Source organism: Haplochromis burtoni, unplaced genomic scaffold (assembly GCF_018398535.1).
Source record: "Haplochromis burtoni strain Fernald_Lab_line unplaced genomic scaffold, NCSU_Asbu1 Contig_197, whole genome shotgun sequence".
Classification (NCBI taxonomy): domain Eukaryota; kingdom Metazoa; phylum Chordata; class Actinopteri; order Cichliformes; family Cichlidae; genus Haplochromis; species Haplochromis burtoni.
Window position 1 is genome coordinate 1,043,520 of NW_024582558.1, and position 21,092 is coordinate 1,064,611.

General features: G+C 41.1%; 1 protein-coding gene across 7 annotated transcripts in view; it reads right to left on the minus strand.

Annotated features, from left to right (window-relative positions):
- The window catches only part of LOC102294786 (SRY-box transcription factor 6), a 105,655-nt gene that overhangs the window by 53,565 nt on the left and 30,998 nt on the right, over positions 1-21,092 (minus strand). For all 7 annotated transcript variants that reach the window (XM_042226110.1, XM_042226108.1, XM_042226113.1 and 4 more), the window contains 3 exons: positions 19,350-19,569; positions 15,663-15,873; positions 70-159 (listed from right to left, as the gene is read on the minus strand). In XM_042226110.1, coding sequence (XP_042082044.1) covers positions 70-159; positions 15,663-15,873; positions 19,350-19,569 — 521 coding nt within the window. The remainder of the gene's footprint in view (positions 1-69; positions 160-15,662; positions 15,874-19,349; positions 19,570-21,092) is intronic.

Genomic DNA, 21,092 nt, shown 5'->3' on the forward strand with positions numbered 1-21,092 from the left:
GCATACACTTAGCATCTCCCTGAAAGAGAATGTAGAAATAGTAGTAGCTGCTATCTTTCTCACTCTTACCTTTAACCTCCCCCAAGAGTTCAGTGGCATTCAAGCGATCCACGCGCTCCTTCCAGTCTTTAGAGAGGAGTCTTTCCATGCAAGAGGGTTCTACAAAAACAAACAAACAAACAAAACAATTAGTTTCTTTTTATCAAGTCTGTTTCAATTTGTAACTTTCAGACAATAGCATCATATTTAAAATGAAATATGCATTTTACAACAGTCCACCTGTTCAGATACTAATGCTGAGGTCTCACAGGAGGCCTGACTGTCGCCCATAAACATAAAACTGGGGAAGTAGTAGAAAGAGGAGAAAATTGGGTGATGATAATAAAAAGTATGGAGAAGACACAAGAAAAAAAAAAACTAAGAATGAGTACATTTCCCATCAAGGAGAAGAAAAAATTTCCTCCTACTTTATCTAAAAAAAAAAAAAAAAAAAAAAATGCAGCAGCTGACCAAATGAGAATGTCTGCATTGTTTAGAGATGGTTGTCTTTTTTTCTCACAATGTGTCTCATGGCCTCAGGATAATAGACATCAGAGACACGTGGTCTCATAAGATTCATAAGGTCCCATTTGTTCAACTGGAGTCCTGCTGTGAACTTTACTTCAACAATGGGAACTTTTCAATTCTTCACCAGGCAAACAGTAGAGAGACAAACTTGGTAGAGACAGATATCTGCACATGTGCAAGCGGGATTGTTTGTGTGCCTCTGTCTGTGTGTGCCACCTGCGAATGAAGAAACAGTAAAGTGTGCACATTGTCAGGCATCAGCAAATAAATGTAAGCAAGTATAACCTGTTAAGTCTTGAGGTATATTTTGTGTTGTAATCGGTCTCCACTATAAACCCTTTAAATTTAACAGTATTTGTTTCCAAATGGAGGCAAAAATATAGTTGCTATATCATCCTCATTTTAAAGGGTACCCATGAGGATGGGAGAACATGAAACCCAGTGCAAACACAACTTTTGTAATATTCAGAAGTTGACTTTGTCAGAAAACACTGCTGACAGCTCTCAGCCCTCAGTGTAACAAATTTTTCCAGCGTGTGCTAGAAACACATAAATACGAGCTGTTCTTCTGCTTCAGTCACCACCACAAACCAAAGGTGACACCAGAAAAGCCTGAAATCTTTAAGCATAAGCACTACATTCAGAAATACAGCACCTGCATTACTTACTCTGTATGTCCAATTTCTGCACACGTTACGACACAAATCTTTAAGGTCTTTCATTTGTGTATACACTCTTGTTTTTCTGCTGGCAGGTGTGTCATAGATGGTGTCATGGTCATGCACGGACCCATGAGGAGGCCTCAGTCACCAAGGACATCAAAAAGCACACACACACACACTCGTACAAAAAAAGGAGACATTCTTGGGTGCAGTGTGGAAAACATGCCCCTAAGGGATTGCCTGATTTAGAATGGTTAAGTCAGACAATAGCGTATTTGTGGTGCCTTTATCCTGACAAAAGACGCGATAGGCATTCATAAGGGCACATGGTCTATTGTGAATGGCTTAATGTTTAGTTTGTGCGTATGGGCCCATTGTGCGGTCATGAGATGCCGTCCACCAGCCGAGCACAGCTTCCTTATTAGGTCCATTAAAACCTTGCATGTTTACAGTCGGATTATGATTGTTGTAAATAAGCTGATGCAGCCGTCCTCGTCACATGGGTTCAATGTAAACAAAGAGGGGGGCGGGGGGAAATGGCACCGACGTAGGGTGGCAGATATATACAGAACAAAGAAACAATTTAAAAATGACAGAAATTTTTTGTGGTGATTTCCCAAATTAGGCAATAAACAGCGGGTATTTCCAGGCAGGCGGACCACATTGAAGTAAAGTAATGTAATGAACATAGCTTCCACCCCCTCCGGACAATGGAATCCACCTGATTTTTATTTTTTTTTTGCAGATTTACTATACAAGTGGCTCCACAGGATAAGTATGTGTGTACATTTGGTTCAAGGGGTGATATTTATGGCTGGTAAAGGAGGAAGGCTGTGGGACAGAGGCAGGATGAGGGGCTTTTCTTCTAATCACAAGACCTGAAGACGCCAATGTGCACTTGTGCAGTGCGCCTTGTATCAAACAATATCAAGGAACCCAATTTATGAGAGCACTTAGTGAAGAAAATACAACCTATAACTCCAAGACACATCTGCATAAGTCAACTGTATGTGTACTCTATTGCACAATTTACACTCCTCGTACTGATAAACAGATCAGATGAGGAGACTGTGGGGGGATGAGAGCGGTGTGGTACGAAGAAAGAGGAGACGAGGAAGAGGACAAGAAGAGAGGGATGAGAGAGGATGGAGGGAGATGTTTTACCCTAGATGGCTCTTTATCCGTCACCGCAACTGAGTCAGGGTTCAAGTGCTGTTTAGATTGGTGGGTGGATAAAAATTCCTTGCTGTCCAGAAACAGGCCTCTTTATCAAACGAAGGAGAATACGGAAATTGGATGGGTTAAAAAGACGAGGGAGCGGGTGGATGTTTTGGCTGGTGAGGGAAGTAAGGTTACATTAAAAGAACGAAGGGGAAAGGTGGAAAGTAGGGCAGGCGGAGACAATGTTGAAGAGGAAATGATGAAGATGACTGTTTCAGCAATTTGGAAGAATTATAAAGACAAACTGAAGTGGGTAAAAACAAATGGGAAGGATGACATAGAAAAAGTAAGAATAAGGAAAAACTTTGTAAACAATATCAAATAGTTGTTGATGTGTTCTTGATGCTAGAAGCACTCCAAGAGCGCATACCTCCAGCAAGTCAGCTCACTCTCTGGGAGGTATTTACTTTTAAGGGTTTAACAGTATTGGATTTTGCATACATTCTTTTATTTTCTTTGTTCTTTAAACAAACATACTTTAAGACGTCTGTTGTACAGTAAAAGTGCAGCGTGCAGGCTTCTAATTTTAAGTACAAATATTTGTTATTATTATTATTTATGTGTACATGTGCACCATGTATGTCACTGTTAGCAAAACTGCTTTAAATGTTTAGTAATAAATATAGAGTGAAAAAAGAGCACAAGTTTATATTAACCGACACCCCAAAAATAAAACGCATTTAAGTTGTTATAAACTGTTAGTGTAATGTACATAACATTACATTATACTATTAATCAGCTATACTCAAAAAGTATCCCATCCCAACATTATCCCTTTCACCTTCAGGTTAGTCTATTGTCCATGACAGAGAGGTCAAAGGTCAAAAAACACTTGTAAGCACAAGCACAAGTTATACGTCTTTTTTTCAATTTTTGACCAATAAATCCTTCTTGAGTTGAACTTGAAGACCTCAATATATGTTAGTCACATTTTAATGGACCCGCTCGACACCCCTACACAGTTTAACCAGAATTCATTCAAAACTTTTCGAGCTACTGTGTTTACAGACAGAACGACACACAAACACTACCAAAAACATAACCTCCATGCTGGAAGTAATAAAAACTTACTCTCCCAAATCAAAACACTTTAGACATTCCAAATCTGGAAATTCCCTTTTTATTTGTTGTAAAATAAAAAATATTTTCAAAAAAGACTTTGTCACAAGCAGGAACAAGTATGGAGAAGAGACAGACAGGTAGGGTGAATGAGCGATAAGATCAAGTGAAAGCGAGCCAGAAGGAAGGCGATGAGGAGAAGAAGCGGCTGAAGAGACGGAGTCGTAGTAAATCAGCGCTGAGGCAGCTAGCAAGCTGGCGAGTGTTTAGGGTAAACACACTTTTATCACCTGTCCCCACGCCAACCTGCCAAGAGACAATGTTTTGGGTGTTTTACATGAGCCACAGGCAACTTACTGTGTGCTTTGCTGTGTGTGTTTTACTTAGTGTATGTGTGGGTATGTGGCAGGCAAGCATCAACAGTCCAAAAGAGCAACTGCCAAGAAATACACAGTGTGCCACAGGCTTCTACTATATGACTGTGTCACTCTCTTCTCACTCTTTCTTTTAGCCTACTTGTTTTTAAAAGTTGCTCATGAAATGAACTTTTCAGCAAAATGTTGGTAGGTAACAGATACGTATGAATAGGAGTAGAGAGCTATTTCTCTCAGCCTAGAAGAATGGCTGTGTCGGAAAAACCACCACTTCACTTTCTAACAAGAGAGCTCAGTGTGAAGCCGTGGAATAATCTATCCTGCCAAATCCTTCATTAGTGCAATATTTATCTTAAACATGCTTACAACAGGTGTGCAACATATTCCAATGAAGTTTGTTTTCTAACAAAAATGTTTAGGATATACATATATTTTGAAAGTTTAGTTCACTCACGCTGAGCAGATTTTAGTGTGAAAGCTTAAAAAAGTTCCTTTAAATTGTCCACATACATCATCTCTTTCAGTCTCTCAAACAAACACATTATGCTTAGTGAGAGAGCTCGGGAACTCGGAGCCCTGGAGTGTGCAGTCTAAGGCCAATGTAAAGAGAAAAAAAAGCATTAATCTGAAAAATTACTTAATGTAAAAAATAACAAAATCCAGTGTTCTAACCGGTGCCTGGTGTTTGTGTAACACACCCACAGTTAAAAAAAGAAAAAGAAAAAAAACATTTTGTGTCTTCACTTCACTACTGAATGTGTGTAAATGGAAGCTGACAGCTACACTTTGCACTTCCAAATTTATGCCAGTGCTATGACTTCAACTGCAGACCCCACAGGATCAGAGAGAGAGGACAAGAAAGAAAGAAAGAAAGAATTTGAAGAGACACAAAATTTAAAAAATACTGTTTAGAAGAAGCAAAGACAAACAAAGCATAACATTTTGATGTTAAAGAAACATTAATGTTGAAGAAAAAACCAGAGTGAGAGGCAGACCAAGAGAAACAGAGAGCGCGAGCGCAAGACGGCACGAATGATAGAGTAAAAGAGAGAAACAGAGCAGGAGAGGCACAGAGAGAGCAGCTGTCCTAACAGCTGGCCAGCAGGATTGATGTCTGAGTGAAATAAAACTCAACATATGTCCAAACACGAGGAGACGGGCTAGCCAGGAGGAGGAAAGAGACACACACACACCCACATATACGCAAAAACACACAAACGCAAGCATACACACACTGATATGAGAACACTGAAGCACTCCGAAGCGCTCAAACATACATCCACACCTCACACACTGATTAAAGAATGTCAGTACACTGCTGAGACATTTAATTGCACAGAGGGGGGCGCGTAGATAACAGACGCATGTACACACACACACACACACACACATGTTCAATGACCTAGCACTTCTCGCTCAGTGTTGTAAAACCATTAAACTGCAGCGTGGTTAGCCTGGCTGCGTGTTAGCACGGTGTCCATTTCACACAAACTATTTTCATCTGTCAGATGACACCCGGACTCTCTTGTCAAAGAACATGGCCTGAGAAAGCAGCCATTGATCCTGACCGGGGGGTGTCTGCAAGTAGCCCTGTGCAACCCTCTTCACATACATCACCCTCCTTGTAAGAAAAACAGACACGCACACACACACACATTCTTTTGCCGTCCAGCAATATGCTTGCAGAGGGCCACTTGTAGGAGGAACCGCATATATTGCAGATATCATTTAAATCTGTTACATTTATAATCATAATCACATTACAACTAATGCTACACAACAGGACAACAGGACTTATGAAGTCATATATACATATATGAACTTTATTTTTTTGTTGCAGGAGAAAAAGAAAAGACAAGAAATTCCTTGCTTATTGCTTTTACCAGCTCGTCTATCAAATGTCAGAACACTGTGAAAATGAAAATTCACAATTGAGACACCTAAATTCGGTATTTAGAAACAACCATAGAAACAAATATTGAAAAATGTATTTGACACTCCACATCCAGCGAGTGTCAAAACTCATGCTAAAGAATTTTTATTATCCTACATCATCATCAAGAAATGCATTTTGCTCCCTGTCTGGTGTAAACCTGTGATGTTGCAGGAGCCTGTAGATTACCTAAACCCCTTTATGTCTACAAATTCATATGGTATGAAGCAGATCTTGTATGAACAAATCAGCTGACTAAACTGCAGTCTAAATAAAACATCGATTGCAACGCAAAATTTAAGAGGCCACCTGAAGACACCACTTTAGTAATGTGTCGTAAATCTACATGGCTTTTAATTGGCGTGAAATTTGTCCTTTGACAGTTAACAACAACGTTTTTATTCATTTACTTTACCTGCAGCTTAGACAACGTCAGCTTCCAACATCGCTCGGGTGGGGCTTTGAGTCACATGCTAAAAATACTCATGAACTACTCCCCCCAGCAGTGTAAAGCACTTTATATGATATAAGAGGGGCGTACTGCTGAAGACTGTGGGCTGAAACCGGGCACTGAATTAGATAAAGTATAGTGTTTCTACTGAAGGTGTGACTTTAATACTAGAAAAACCCAGCTGTTGATCCCGGCGGTGCAGTCAGAGAGGTCAGGCCTGCTCTGAATTACTACACTGATATCAACAGCCGCCGCTGCCGCCTGAACGTGAGGAAACAACAAGGTGAAAATTTGTCCTCGAAGCAAAGGTACTGCTTTCTACAGCCTTCTGCACACCGATGTGACAGCAGGATTTGAAGATAAAAGTGAAGGTGGTAGAGCTTAGCCACTTTTGGAAAAGACTTGGACAGATGTCACATCTTACTTGCGGATGATTTTATTATTTAACTTTCAGTTATTTTAAAAAGTAATAAAATACACTTTATTTATTTATCTCCCTCCACTCTTTATCTGAGTGATGGAGAATAATTAAGCAGGTCTCGCTGGCAAGTGTTTAAAAACCACCACATACGCCAGAGCTTTGGATTTAACTACACAATTTTGTACATTTAAATAAATCTGTGACCTGCTTTAATTTAAACTGCATTGACTGAAAAGTTTGTAACATCAAGTTCTGCGGATAAAAGAAAGAAAAAGAACGAGTTATAAACAAAATAGCTGGGCTTGACCACACTTAATAGGACTTTGGTTAACAAGAAATTTAGATCTGTATTTTTTTAAATAAATAAAAGAAATTTGAAAATGAGGGCACTTATATCCAGGCAACAAAATTGCTTCTTTGTCAAACACACAGTCCCAAAAGATCAGTTCAAGGCCCAAGCTTCTGGCTCCACTTTAGATTTAATATATGAAATCTTATCCCTGCTAGCACACACACACACAGACATGAACACATGTATACACACAGAAAGATGTGTTGTTCAGGCACAATAGAAGTGCTGTATTGGGTCGGGCCCCCACGGGAGCTGGTTTGGGTGGGGCCTGTGGTTTTGGTGGAGGGAGAGGGGGCTCCGGGAGCTGACATTGAGTCTGGGCTACGTCCTCATTTATTTCACAGCAAACCAAAAGAGAAGAAAAGGCAAGTGAATCCAACAGAGCCGTCAGAACTCCAAACCATACCCACCTGCCCCAAGCAGATACTCTCGCATCACAAAAACAATAAAAAAAAAAGGGGGGAAAGGACTGCATATGCATGTAATGCAGCTGCTCCTCAAAACATCAACGACAGGAGAAATGATCAGACACACCTCTTAAGAGGTACTATCAGCACGCAGTTTTAACACACATTCAGGGTTAACACTGCCATAAAAATTTTGCTGTGAAAATAGCGGCTGGTTTCTAAGAGTGATGAATCCCTCTGCATTAAAATAATTAAAAACATTTAATTTCATAGTCAGCCTTATTTGAATTTTTTTCCATAAATGTTCTTTGGAAAATGTCTAATATGTCTGTGGTTTAAAGCAGAGCGCAGAGTTCAGAATATGAATTCATTCTAAGGAAAATGACAGAAATTGAAATGAAATTTTTTTTTAAAGTCAGTCTGATTTTACACAAAAACTGTGTTATAAACAAGCGAAATTAATAGATTAGATCATTTTTGTTTAAGAAGAAAATAGCATTCAAATACAAATCAGACTGGAAACGCAGTATCCCGCATATTAATGTGTGTGTGACGGTTTAGTCGAGACAAACAATTTCCATCGCACTTTGTAACGCAGTGCACAGTCCACATCTTTGAGAAGCCACGTCAAACATGCTCCACAGGCCTCAATTTATCTTGGCTGTGACACAGTCGGTATTTTTTTCCATTACGGTTATATCATGCTGGCCTTCACCAAATTATCAGGATCAAATTGGCACTTTGCTGAAATCCTAGTAAAAAAGGAGGACTTGAGAAAATTGCAATTTAACCTGATTCTTTTGGACAACGTTCAAAACTGTTCCGACAAACCACATTGCATGCGTTCATACCATATGTTGGCTGGCCTACAGCCAAAGTGAGCAGGAGAGGGCTACTGGGCATATCCCACTGACTGTATTTGCACTCAAGACTCACAGGCTGTGCCTGATCATTAGTAAAGAGATCCCTATCAATTACAGGCGAATAGATTTAACCCAACCACAAGAAGTCCAGGGGGAGTCAGCCTGTTGCCAGAAACAAGGAAGTACTGACCAGGAAACACAGCGATATGTAAAAGGAGATCAAGTTTAAGATTAAAGAATGACGTTTACTGAATTTTCAATAAAAATCTAGCCTTTTCACAAATGCTGGCCATTGGCTATAATATGGCGAGTTCAGATGAGATGTTTATTGGTGTGGAAAGCTGAGCTACATGCACATATGCACAAACAAAGCCTCTACCTGCACACAATCACATCTCAAGCTGCCAATCCCATAGAGGAAGGCAAACATGGTGCCAGAGCCAAGGCTTTGTTAATTAGCTAATAAGCTTAACTCTCAGGGCCAGCCCAGCTTGCTTGTTAAGCTGTCATCACTACTTCCACCTGAGTGTATGAATCCATAAGCCTTCACACACAAACACACACACACACAGATGAGGCACATGGGGCACTGGCTCACAGGGCTCACGCTCAAAGTTCAGTCACCATTGCTTCTTCTGCAGCTTAGCTGACGGAACATACAGAGTATTTAACCTTCACACAGTATTGCTGATGAGCAAGGGTAGCACCTAAACTGCTAATAAGATCAAAGATTCATTCATTATAGTTACAAGTGAAATCTCAGAGAGAATGTTTTATTGAACATTATAGCACTCCCAAAATGCCCGATAGTCAGAGGGCACACTCTCCCTCGGGTGGAGGAGTGCGTGCTGCACAGTTCGAGATGTTGAAACATCTTTCAGCAGTCAGAAAGAACCAAGGCAGAATGTTTCTATTGTCACAGAAAAACGGGGTTAAGTGAAGGTTTGACCTTGCTCTGACCTCCTCTTCCAGCTGGGGATGCCATTATATTGGTGATTGAGTGTCCAGCTCTGGTCTGGCCTCAGCACAAGACATAGTGCAGACACCTCCAAAGTGGACAACATAGGCTTAAGCACACAGAACAAGGCTACTAAAAGTGCAGCTTCAAAAGAGCTGCAAATGTTGATGTCACTGTGTATGCGTGGAAGATAAAGTAATGTTTTTTTGTGTACTGATTACACTTTGCATGTAGGTCAGAGTTTGCTGTTTTTACTATGTCTAATTAACATACGGTGGCTTTGACTATTTATTTTTGTGTAAAAGGTTTTAAGCCCTTCTGTAAACTTGGGTTTAAACCAGTTTTTCACATGAAATTAGCAACACTGAGTTCTTTATCCAATTCGCTGTCAATTTTAGAAGTTTAACACTTAAAAACCACAGCTGTCCTGCTTTATCAGGAATGTGTGGTTGCGGTTTATTCATAATTTGACTGATAGTGCAAAGCTTTGATTGGTGCACTCTGTGACATCACATTTTTCCCATTACGCTGCTGTCATTTCAAACCGGAGAGAGACGAGTGCATGCACAAATGTAGAACTCTCTGATGAAGCAAGTCATATAACACAGCGGTCCCCAACCCCCGGGCCTCGGACCGGTACCGGTCCGTGAGTTGTTTGGTACCGGGCCGCGAGAGTTGAGGCTCAGGTGTGAAATGCATGGTTTTCAGGGTTTTTATGGGTTTTCAGCGTTATTTTGTTATCGTTTTTATCGTTAACTCGGTTTTCCTGGGTCTTTTCACGTGTGTTATGAATAAATCTTCTTTTTTTCGGTACCGGTACTAGTTTTATTTTGTTGTATTTATCCGCGACACCTTAAAGGCCGGTCTGTGAAAATAATGTCGGGCATAAACCGGTCCGTGGCGCAAAAAAGGTTGGAGACCGATGATATAACACATTCAAAGCTGAAACAGGACAACGAACCAGAAAAAAAGACTCGAGGAAGTTCCGGCTCCACAGAAATAAATCAATGGAGGCAGTCACAGTGACTCACAAAAAGAAAGACAGATTTGTTGGATCGTAGAAATGCATCATCATCTTACCACTAATGTTAGTTTGGATGTTATGCTTTTGCCCATTTCCATATGATGTGAGGGGCAGTTAGTGGCAAATCTGAAACTGCACCACCAGTCAGTACCAAACAGGCTCAGAGTTTACATGAAAACTAAATGTGTACCTTGAGGTATTGGCTACATCTGGTGTTTTTCTTTGTTAAACTAGATGGATGCAAATATAGTATGGACATGCTGCCCTAATGGAGCATGTTAAATGCATTTTCACAGCAGATGGCCGCCCCTCCCTGAACCTGGTTCTGCCAGAGATTTCTTCCTGTTAAAAGGGAGTTTTTTCTTCCCACCATTGCCACGTTCTTGCTCATCGGGGGTCATTTGATTGTTGGACTTGTCTCTGTATTATTATAGGGTCTTTACCTTACGATACAAAGCACCTTGAGGCAACTGCTGTTGTCATTTGGCACTATATAAATACAACTGAATTGAATTGAATCTTTTGTTGCTAAATTCAACTCCAGTACGGGTCGGGTAATAAATTAGTCACACAGGTGTCTGTTTTGTAACCGCTCCGGAGTAGTGCAGTGTTGCCGTAATTGGACCTGATCTCATTTGCAAATGAAAGACATGGATTGTACAGTAATTCATACAGGCTCAAGTGTAAGCAGGGATTAGAGTGATGTTAAGTGTTTGCCAGGCACCAAAGCTGCAGTAGGCACATTTAGATGGCTGACTAAGTTGGCACCAGGGCACTTTCCCCATGCCAGACTCCAACACTGCCCCCGGGAGGCATGACAATACAGATAATCATAATTCACTCATCAAAACGAAGGGAACTTGATTGCACACTTGAATGGGTTTAATGTCTGCCAGGCAGTAGCCCAGAATGGCTGGGTTTGGCATTCAGTTGAATGTGTCCACTTCTGAGTGTTGTTTCCCTTTTTGTAAAGAGGCCTCAAGGAGATGAGGTGAATTCAGATTAATAATGGCTAAGAGAAAGGATGTATCAGTGTTCAGAGACAGAGAATTGTCTGGGTTATTACCGTAATTGTTTATTCCAAGCTTTTATTTCCCAACCTCTCCATCTCTTATTTTTAGCTGCAAAGCGACTGAGGATGGAGTATTTCCATTCAGCAACAAATCTAGGACCTGCTTTTTTCTGTTTGTGTGTTTAATTCTGATCTTCCGTCACCCTGGCCGTGAACATTTTATTCAGCAACCAGCCTACTAGTCTAATAAGTGCTCTAACGGTATAGAGAAACCCTTTTGTATGCAGAAAGCTTTTGTAGCTAAATCTTCACATAAGACAGGCACAATTCAGCATAAATACAAAATTCTCCAGAAAACACCAGACCTTCACCCTCTTGGCTCCCATGTTGTGAGAGTGTAGTTGAAAATGATGCATTTTCAGCAACTTAGCTGTGTGGAAATACTGCTGCTACCTGACACAATCTTAAAGACTTCTTGATAAAGCTTTTAAAAGCTGAGGCTGTCTTTGTGTGAAGATATAAATAAATAAATAAAGTCACGCATAGCAAAGCGAGGCCATGTCTATTCAGTAGAGCTGTCACAGGCACTTAGGGCACCTCTGAGAAGCAGACTGCTAACAGCGTGCCGACAGGGGGTAAGCACAGCACGAGGGCTAACAGCGACATCATCCACACTTTAGCTCTGGGCCACAGTGCATAGGGGTCAGCCACGTTAGGCTAAGTGAGTGCTCGGTGGTTGGATAGGGTCTGTTCCATTTGATCACACAGCCAATCTAACTTGGGAGAGCTCAGCTGACTGAGCCCTTAGCAGCAGGAGGCAGAGGACAAGGTGTGGGGCAGTATTGTTCAGAGCTTAATGTGCTTCCCATTTGAGTGGCGATGATCAAATCTGCTGGGGCCGTAAGAGCATTCTGAACAAACTCCATTTTAAGTGTGAGTCAAAGTTAACACGCGCGACTAAAGAGCCAGGAAAAAAAAAAGACTTGGCTCAAATGCAGAATTCCTGAATATTTGAATTATACAATAACGCAAAAAATTATCTCTGATCTACTCCACACAAGACCTCAGTATATAGGTCTATTCACCACAATGGCCTTGCACTCCTTTCTGCTTTACATTCTTTTAACAAAACAAACAAATCAGACAGCTTATGCATTTGGAATCCTTCGTCCTCACCAGTAACACAAACAAAGATTTATTTTAGGATGTGAGCAAGGTTGCCTGTTGCAAAAGGATTTTTTAAAAATGTGCTAGAAGTGATTTGAAATGCTCCAGGAGTTGAAGGATAGAAAGAAGATGAACTGAAAAGATAAATGGAAAAAGACAATAATCAACTAGAGAAGAGAAAGAGGCAATTAAAATAGGAGGCAGTATTCAAGCAAATTAACAAATGAGGGGAAAAAAAGAAAAAGGATGTGGAGCGTTATTGCTCATCGGGTTTGAAAGCTCACTCGATGAAGCATTCAGCCTCTATCAATCACCTCATTTTTGACTAAATTCATTAAGGAAAAAAAAAGCAGAAGTACCCGTCAGTCTCCGCAGCTAAGCATTACCAAAGCGCTGGATGAAAGACATTTTTACAATGCTTCTACAAGGATCACAGCAATTCGCATGAATGATTACAAGGCCCTGAAACACAATTACTATTCAAGCAAGCCCTGTATGATTCAGTGTGCCTGGTTATACTGCACACGTTTACCTTGTTTGTTTTTGTGTAAGTGTGTGCAGCATGATCAGTGCTAGTACTGCATAGAGATGCTTAATATCAAAGTGATTTTGAAACATCACTACTATTCTTAATGTTACTAGTATTACTGTATCTTTTAGCATAAGCATTGCTTCCATAGTTAACCATCATTGTTGATGATGTTAATTAAACTAGCCTTTTTATGTTACAAACAATGATATAATTATTAGCAATGTTTAATAATCATAAATAATTACATTTCCTTGTCATATTTCATGGAGCATAAAGTATTGAATTTATCAACAGTATATTATGCATCGCATCATGATGCCCTGTGATGATGCTGCTGACCTGCCCAGGATGTATCCTGCTCCTCGCCATATGAGAGATCCAGCTGCCCCACAACCCTGAACTGAATAAGTAGTTAGGAAAATGATGGACAAATGGATGGAATTGCATCATAGAGGTAGAAATAATTACACTAAACCGCAATGTGTATTTCTTAATGAAGAGGAAATGTTATTTTTGTTTTGTGATCAAGTTTTGGGGTTTTTTTACCAATCAGTAAACTTGTCCTCAGTCGCAACATCAAAAAGTCCATACTGCTGTTTTGTTGAAGTGCCTGGTCTATCAGAGATACACACAATGGTGCTCTTATCACCTATTACATCATCTCATCACATATGGACACTTGGCCAGGACCCATTTTGTTTTTCACATTTTTAACACACTGGGAGTTTCATTTTTCAACATGCAAGACTATTGTTGTGAAAGCAAGACTAACTCAGATCCTGATCTTGTAAATGTACGTCAGCAGTCCTGGTGTTTAAACCAACCCAAACACTCAGAGAAAGCAAACGAGTAACAAAGCTACACAGTTCATGAACAGGAAGTGGACTGTGAGCTCCAGGATCCGTCTTGTAAGTTTCATCACACCAACTGCATACTTTAAACATCATTTTAGACATGCCTTTCATCATGATACTAGTCATCCCAATGTTTTTACAGATGATCTGCACAGTAGTAAACAACCATGTATAAAGTTTAAAAAGCATCAGTCTCACCTTTACAAGATAGTTTCCAAACCAATTATTGTCAATTAATCACCATTTCATTTATTGCTAACTAAAAAACATTCTAAATAATTTATCATTTAATCATGCTATTATTAGCTGTCGCCCTGAATCACTCATCTGTAGTAAAAGGTCTCTTTGTATACTACTAATATAAGATCAAACAGACTTTACTTTTTTAATATTGTTATATTTCTCTAAGCTGAAAAGGGGTGGAAGTGGTTGCAATTAAACATACAAAAACACTTCAAGAGGGGCCAAGAGCCACTTGATCACAACATCAAGAATATCGGCTTTAGAATGCAGCACACCATGCTCATATTCCTCTCATACAAGGGATATGAAAAGTAATTAAGAGGAAAAAAGGGGAACCTAAGCAAACTCAATGAAGACCTATGTTTACTGAAAGTCTGTTGTGTTGCTGCACAATCACTACACGCAGTAAACAGGAAAATAAGTTTAGAAAACTTCAAAACGAATTAAAAATGGCCAACGTCATTGTACAGTAAGCAAGGTCGGGTATTGTTGATCAGAAGTATACATGTGGTTCTGAAATCAAAAAGAGCCACACTCACAGATGTGAGTGTGTGTTTTCTGCTGCTGAATATGAGAGCAGAATATGAGAGGCAAAGCTTCCTGTCTTAGAGCTTAAGACACCGTGGACTGTATAACGCTTCAGGCCATCCAATCTGGCCCATTTTACTGTATCAATAACAAAGTGAAACCTCTAAATGAGAGAGATCAAGCACTCCTCTGATATTATCGTGATTACTATGTGCACATAATAGTAAAGAGGGGTGTTAGATGGTTTTAGATCTGGTTTGCTTTGGGGAGGAAAAGGGCAAGCTGAGGCACGCTGGGAGACTCCAACCCTTTCCCGTGTTGGAGGTGTAGATCAGAGGAGCAGCGGAGAAAGGGAAACCTGTGTTTTCACTGATTGATACTGTGATCTAACGAGTGAGGGATCTGTCAGTTGTAATTTTAGACGTTCAAAGATCTTCTGGAGAGGAAGTTTTCAGAAAAAAAGAGAACAAAATGGTGAGCAAAGGTTGTTGTTGCTTTATGTGGAAGGGAAACTGAGTAAAAACTGCATCACTTCTGTGAAAAGCTAGAATAAAGATGCAGTCCTGCAGTGTGTTAATGTATCACTGTGATATATTCACTCATCTAGATAGCTCTTAACCCTGCAACAAATGAGGACCTTTGCTAAAGTTTTAAAATCTATTTTAATGGAAGACAAACAGTTCACCAATTGTAGGACTAGAAAATGGACAATATGGAAAATTTGTTTGAAATAAATAAAAAAATGTTCCACTATGTGTTTAGACCATTTCTCTAACTCATTTAAGCTACTAAAACTCCCCCAAAGCCCTTCAGGTGAAACCAAAAAACCCACCCAAAGCAGCGCTGTTTCTTAGATGTATAAAGTTATCTTCAAGTTAGCTAAACTGAATGTTTATAAGTGGAAGAGCAGTGTTACTCCACAGCCTGCAGCTTCGAATAAAAGGCTAGCCTGAAATGTAAAGATTCAGGTCCACTGGTGATAAAACATACACACACACATAAACACACATATACACTGAAGACCTTTTTCTTACCGTCTTGCTCTGTCTTGGTCAGCTCCACGAGCTTCTTCTGTTTCAGTGTGTCCACCACGTCTGCCAGGCTCCCTTTGCGGCGCTCTGGCGTCCCAAAGGCGAGGCCAATCACAGGCTCCCCGCGATCCCTTGGACACTCCTCTGGCTTGGTTGGAGAGGTAGAGGTAGTCCGGTAAGAGTAGACTGAGCCACCTTTACTGCTTTCATTGTCCTTGGAAGAAATAGAAAATGAGAGTTCAAACCCACGAGCCATAGAAAGTAATTAAGTACTGCATATCTGTGAGAGAGCATTTCAATTCATGCAACAGTTTATTTTTAACACAGCTCAGACAAATGCATCCCAAAGCTCTTTAATGTATCCCTGTAGTACTATTTGGGAGTGAGCCTGTACTTTATTTGCTCTACTGCGCTTTGCCTGGGCATGGGTCAGCTGGTGCTACATGCCAAATATCAGACTTAGGATTGCATTTTGCAACTGACAGAACATGACGAGCACAGTACTTGATCTATCTGTCATCAAAAACAACATGGTGATACTCCATTACATATCTTTATACTGCCAGGGTCACGTGTGTATAATCCACTGAGACACACTGTGAGAAGGCCAAGCCTGGCAAGTGTTTTTTCAGTTGAGGGTGCTTACACGTAAGGAGCAGCATGACCGCAGAGACATGCAATCTGGTGCTGGTGGAAGTGGATTTGTGGAATAATTTAAAGCCAGTAAAGTGTTATAGTAGTCTGAGAAAAACCTTGATTTGTGTCTTTAATAGATTCATAATATATTCATTAATTACACATCGAGGTTTAACCCTACAGTCACACACAGACATCTCGGGTGATGCATATGATTGTTTTATACCTCTCTTTAGAATAAGAATTAATTCCTGTTTTGGTCAAGGTGACAAAAATCTGACCTTTTGATAATGAATAGAATAGAATAGAATAGAATAGAATAGAATAGAATAGAATAGAATAGGGCCCTGGTTTTCCTGAGACAGGAGGAGCTGGCGATGGCCTCCAGGGGTGGCAGAGGACAGCCAATTATTTTTTTGGGTGGTGTTGATTACCCTCTGAGAAGGCTTCCTGTTCTTAGTAGTGGCCCCTGCATACCCAGCACCAGTAGGAGAGCACACACTCCACTGAAGAGGGGTAGAAGGCCAGCAGCAGCTTCTGGTCCAGGTTATTCTTCCTCAGGACACAGAGGAAGCGCAGCCACTGTTGGGCCTACTTTACCACTGTGGTGTCATCGACATACTTGACGCTGGTTGGGTAGGTTGGTGTACAGTCATATGTATGCAGGGGGGACCTTTAGGTGGTCCAGTTTGGTAGTGAGGATGTCTGGTATTATGGTGTTGAACACATAACTGTAGTCCACAAAGAGCATCCTCATCTAGCTCTTCCTGTTCTCCAGACAGCTCAGTGCTCTGTGAAGGGTGATGGTGATGGCATCCTTCGTGGAGCACAGGGGGTGTGAGGAAGGGGTGGCCTCAAACTGAGCAAAGGTGTTGAGCTCCTTTGCAAATTTGAGGCTGCTGTCAGGGGGTTGGGGGCTCTGGCCTTTGTAGTTGGTGAGGGCATGGATGGCTCTCCACACTTGGAGGAAGCCCTCTATCCTCCTCCTGTAGGCCTTCTTGACCTGTTTGATGTCCCTCCTGTCCAGTGTCACATTCTCTACATAGCACTTAATGTAGAAAGGGACAGACTGAGTGAAGGTCTCTAGGTCCTGCTGGTCTAAGATTGACCATGGACCAGATCAAAACAGTCCCGTAGCTGGAGAAGAGCATCATCTGGCAATGTTTTAATGACCTGGGTGCTTGGAGGAGTTTGTTTCCTGAGGGGGATGTAGGCAGGGGTGCGGAGCAGAGAGAGGTGGTCAGACTGTCCTAGGCTGTAGCCATGCTTGATATTACTGTACACATGGTCCAGTGTACTGTCCCCCCTGGTAGGACACTTAACATTTTGGTGGAATTTGGAGAGCACAGATTTCAAACATGCCTTATTGAAGTCCCCAGCAACAATATGGACACCCTCCGGGTGCTCTCTCTGCTGTTTACTGATAATAAGTCGGAGGTGACTGAGTGCTGAGCTAACGTTATATCTGATGGGTTTTTGTTGTTTATGGTGGATGACCCCAGCGTGTGTGTCCCACTGTTGTCTGCTCTGCAGGGTTATGAGTTAAGCAAGAGGCACAAGTAGTCTATAATTATCTAAAGATAAGCCCTTCAGGATGACCACATTGTCCCACACAACATCCGACACTTTAGCACAGGTGCTCTAACACTGGGGTTATTTCTGGATACTTTCTCCTCCCCTTACAGAGTGGGGGGATCTCCAAGAACTTTAGGAGGCTTATGTTTCAAAGACAAGGGGCTTTGGCTAACAGCGGGATCTTAAGATGCCCTTGAAATGGCTCCAGGAGGCTCTGTTGTGCACTTTGTCTTTAAGCGGAAGATGCCTCTGTAATGAGGATTACGAGATAGTGTGTCACTCACAGATTGTTCAGGTGTGTTGGCTTTTTTTTCCAGGTCTGCTCAAGAGTTATACAAGCAGGGTGGTGCAAGCTGTAATGTTTGATTCTCAGATCAGAAACTTGAATCACAAAGTTTTGTTTTAAGTTGACCCTCACTGTTGGAGGCTGGTGAGGCAATGAAGTTAAGAAGGGTCGTTTACCCTTCTCTGTCCACAGCACAAGGACGTCCCATGTTTCACTGGTCAGTGGCTGCTTTGGGCAGTGTTGCAGCTTTACCTTATGACTTTTTACAGTTTGAAACATTGCACTTTGTTACTTTCTGACCCAGCACCACCTGTCCTCTTTCTGAACACTTGAAAAGATTATTTCGTTATAGGTTTTCACCAGTGTCCTGTGCTGGTCCATGAGGGACAATGGTTACACATGTGAGTGTGTAAGTTGGAGATAAAAATAGAGAGAAAAAAGGAAAAAAATATAGAGTGAAAATTCAAATATTCATGAAAAGTTTTGCCTTCAGGCAACTTTGAAGTCTGATACCGATGTTAAGTCAGGTTTTTGAATATTGTTGTTAATGAATTACTGCATTTACAGCTCTTATTGTGCACTGGGCATGGGTCAGTATAACTGAGTAACAATTTCAAAATATCTAAAGAGCCATAATCATGCTTCAGTAACGCAAGTAATTTTAAAAAATGGGACATTTTTCACCAAAATATTCAACTCTACCACAACAATGATACCAGAGGAAACTTTCCCCTTTCCTCAGAGGGTGAAGCCAAACACATTTTGTCCATTAGGGACCCACAGAACCTGAAGCCAAGTAACTAACACCTTAACAGACACACTCAAACACACATACAAACACACACACCAAAGCAGGCTGTGGAGATGAGAGGAGGCCAGGGGTATAACTCTCTAAACGAGATCCCTCACTGGGCTGCCTGCAGCACTGCCTGTAGCACACAGGTCAGAAAGAACTACCGGTGCATGCGTGTGTGTCTGTGTGTGTGTCCACTACACCTTGTGCTCACTCAATAGTGCAAAGATATCATTAGGCATGAGAATTTGCACACCCTATGTATTCCTGCATATATTCTCACAGGTGTTTTATGATTTGTGAGCCCCGAGTGTGTACTCTGTGCGCACCCACATTTGTGTGAATCTGAGTTATAGTATTATGGTCAGTTTCTAAGCTCTTGGCCTAATTCACTTCTCACCATCACAGCAGGACTGACACTCTCCCACTCAGCGTCTGTTGGTTTCTCTCTGATTGGCTGCAGTTCATCTGGGTGGGACTGGTCATGCAAAGAAGGCGACACCGTCTCCTTTGGGCCGTCGTGCTCATCACCAACCCAGCCTGCACTGTCCTGACCAATCACTTCTGCTTCCTCGGGCGGTGGATGAAAGGGAGGCGTTGCTCGCATGGAAGACATCATTCTGGGAAGGAAAAAAAATTAAGGGTTTAACTTTGGTTTATGAACTGCAGTTATGTCTACCAGGATGGATGCTCACTGAAGTGACACATGAACAGCTGCCGACTAGTGCTGCTGTTCTCACAATGATAAAGACTAAAAGATATTTGTCACCAGCCAGACTAAAGCCAAAACCTTCCTGGAAACCGTGATGCATTTTCTGTGGAAAACTGCAAACAATGACACACCAGCACGGGAAAATAGAGCAATGCTCCAAAACAAAAGACACAAAGTGTTTTGTTACATTTTGTTTTGACAGACATTCTTTTCATAACAATATTATCACGATTGGACTCTTCTTAAGTGCTGGAGGTTAGTTCGTGTAAATTAGCAGTATCATCAGTATCAAACTGTGCCAAAAATGCAGTTTTCTACTTTTAGTGTGTTAAATAATTTTAGATTTTATTTTTTTCCACCACTGACTGCACAAAAAAAGCCACAAAACACTGTTGGATCATTTCACAACCATGCATTTGAATCGATAATTCAAAGCCACAACTTTATTTAAATGCAGAGACATGAATGTGAAACATGTAATTATGGTTTAGTCACACACAAACAATTTAAAGTACATATCATATTTTTGGTATTTACTCAGGCACTCATGCAGCGCGACTCACATGTTTTCATCCTGAATGTACATCAAGCGGGCAAACACACACAAATCCACTCTCGTGGGGATAATCTATTAATCTATTATGCAGCATCAAGGCCTCTCATCACCTCGGAGCTGTTACAAAAGCAGACGCTATAGGCTGCCGAGTTTAAGTGGAAAAATCTCACTTTTTTCTAATATTAGTCTCAGACTGAGTCGCCAGGCTAATGCATCATTTTCTGTAATGATTTCCTTTCATTTGACTTTACTTGTGAGGACATTTGCTGACCACAGCTAAACCCTGCCTTCCTACGGGCTTAGACGAAAGGAGGTCTAATCTAAACACGGGCTCACTTGTCCTCAACATATATACGAGTACACACAAGCGCAAATACACTAAATACATAAACAATTCTACATTAATAAACACAAATCTAAGCTAAACTGTTAGGTGACAACTGATGGATCAGCCTGCTCTGAGCTGCTTTTGCTGTGATTACTATAGCCGGTGCCACCCACCCTTCCACACACATGCACGCAAATGCATACACACAGCTTCAGTGAAAAACTGATTACTACTTCAGCATCGGCTGCTCAGTGAGTCAGAGCAGGCTGTCTCTCTGATATACGCAGCCTCCTGGGTGCTCTTAAGTGTTACATCTGACCCTCAGTCAAATGTCTGAAAGGGCGGAGCGGGGGTGCAGTCTGAATGCACGAGGAGGGAGAAGAAGATGAAAAAGTATTTAATAGATAGAAGCAGTTAATAAAGAGTGAAATGAATCGAGGGAGCAAAAAAATAAAAAATAAAAATGCAAAGACCGGAAAAAGGATAGAGAGGACAGGAATGGGAAGCTCAGTTCCAGCGCAGGTCCAGACTGATTATTTGAGAACTG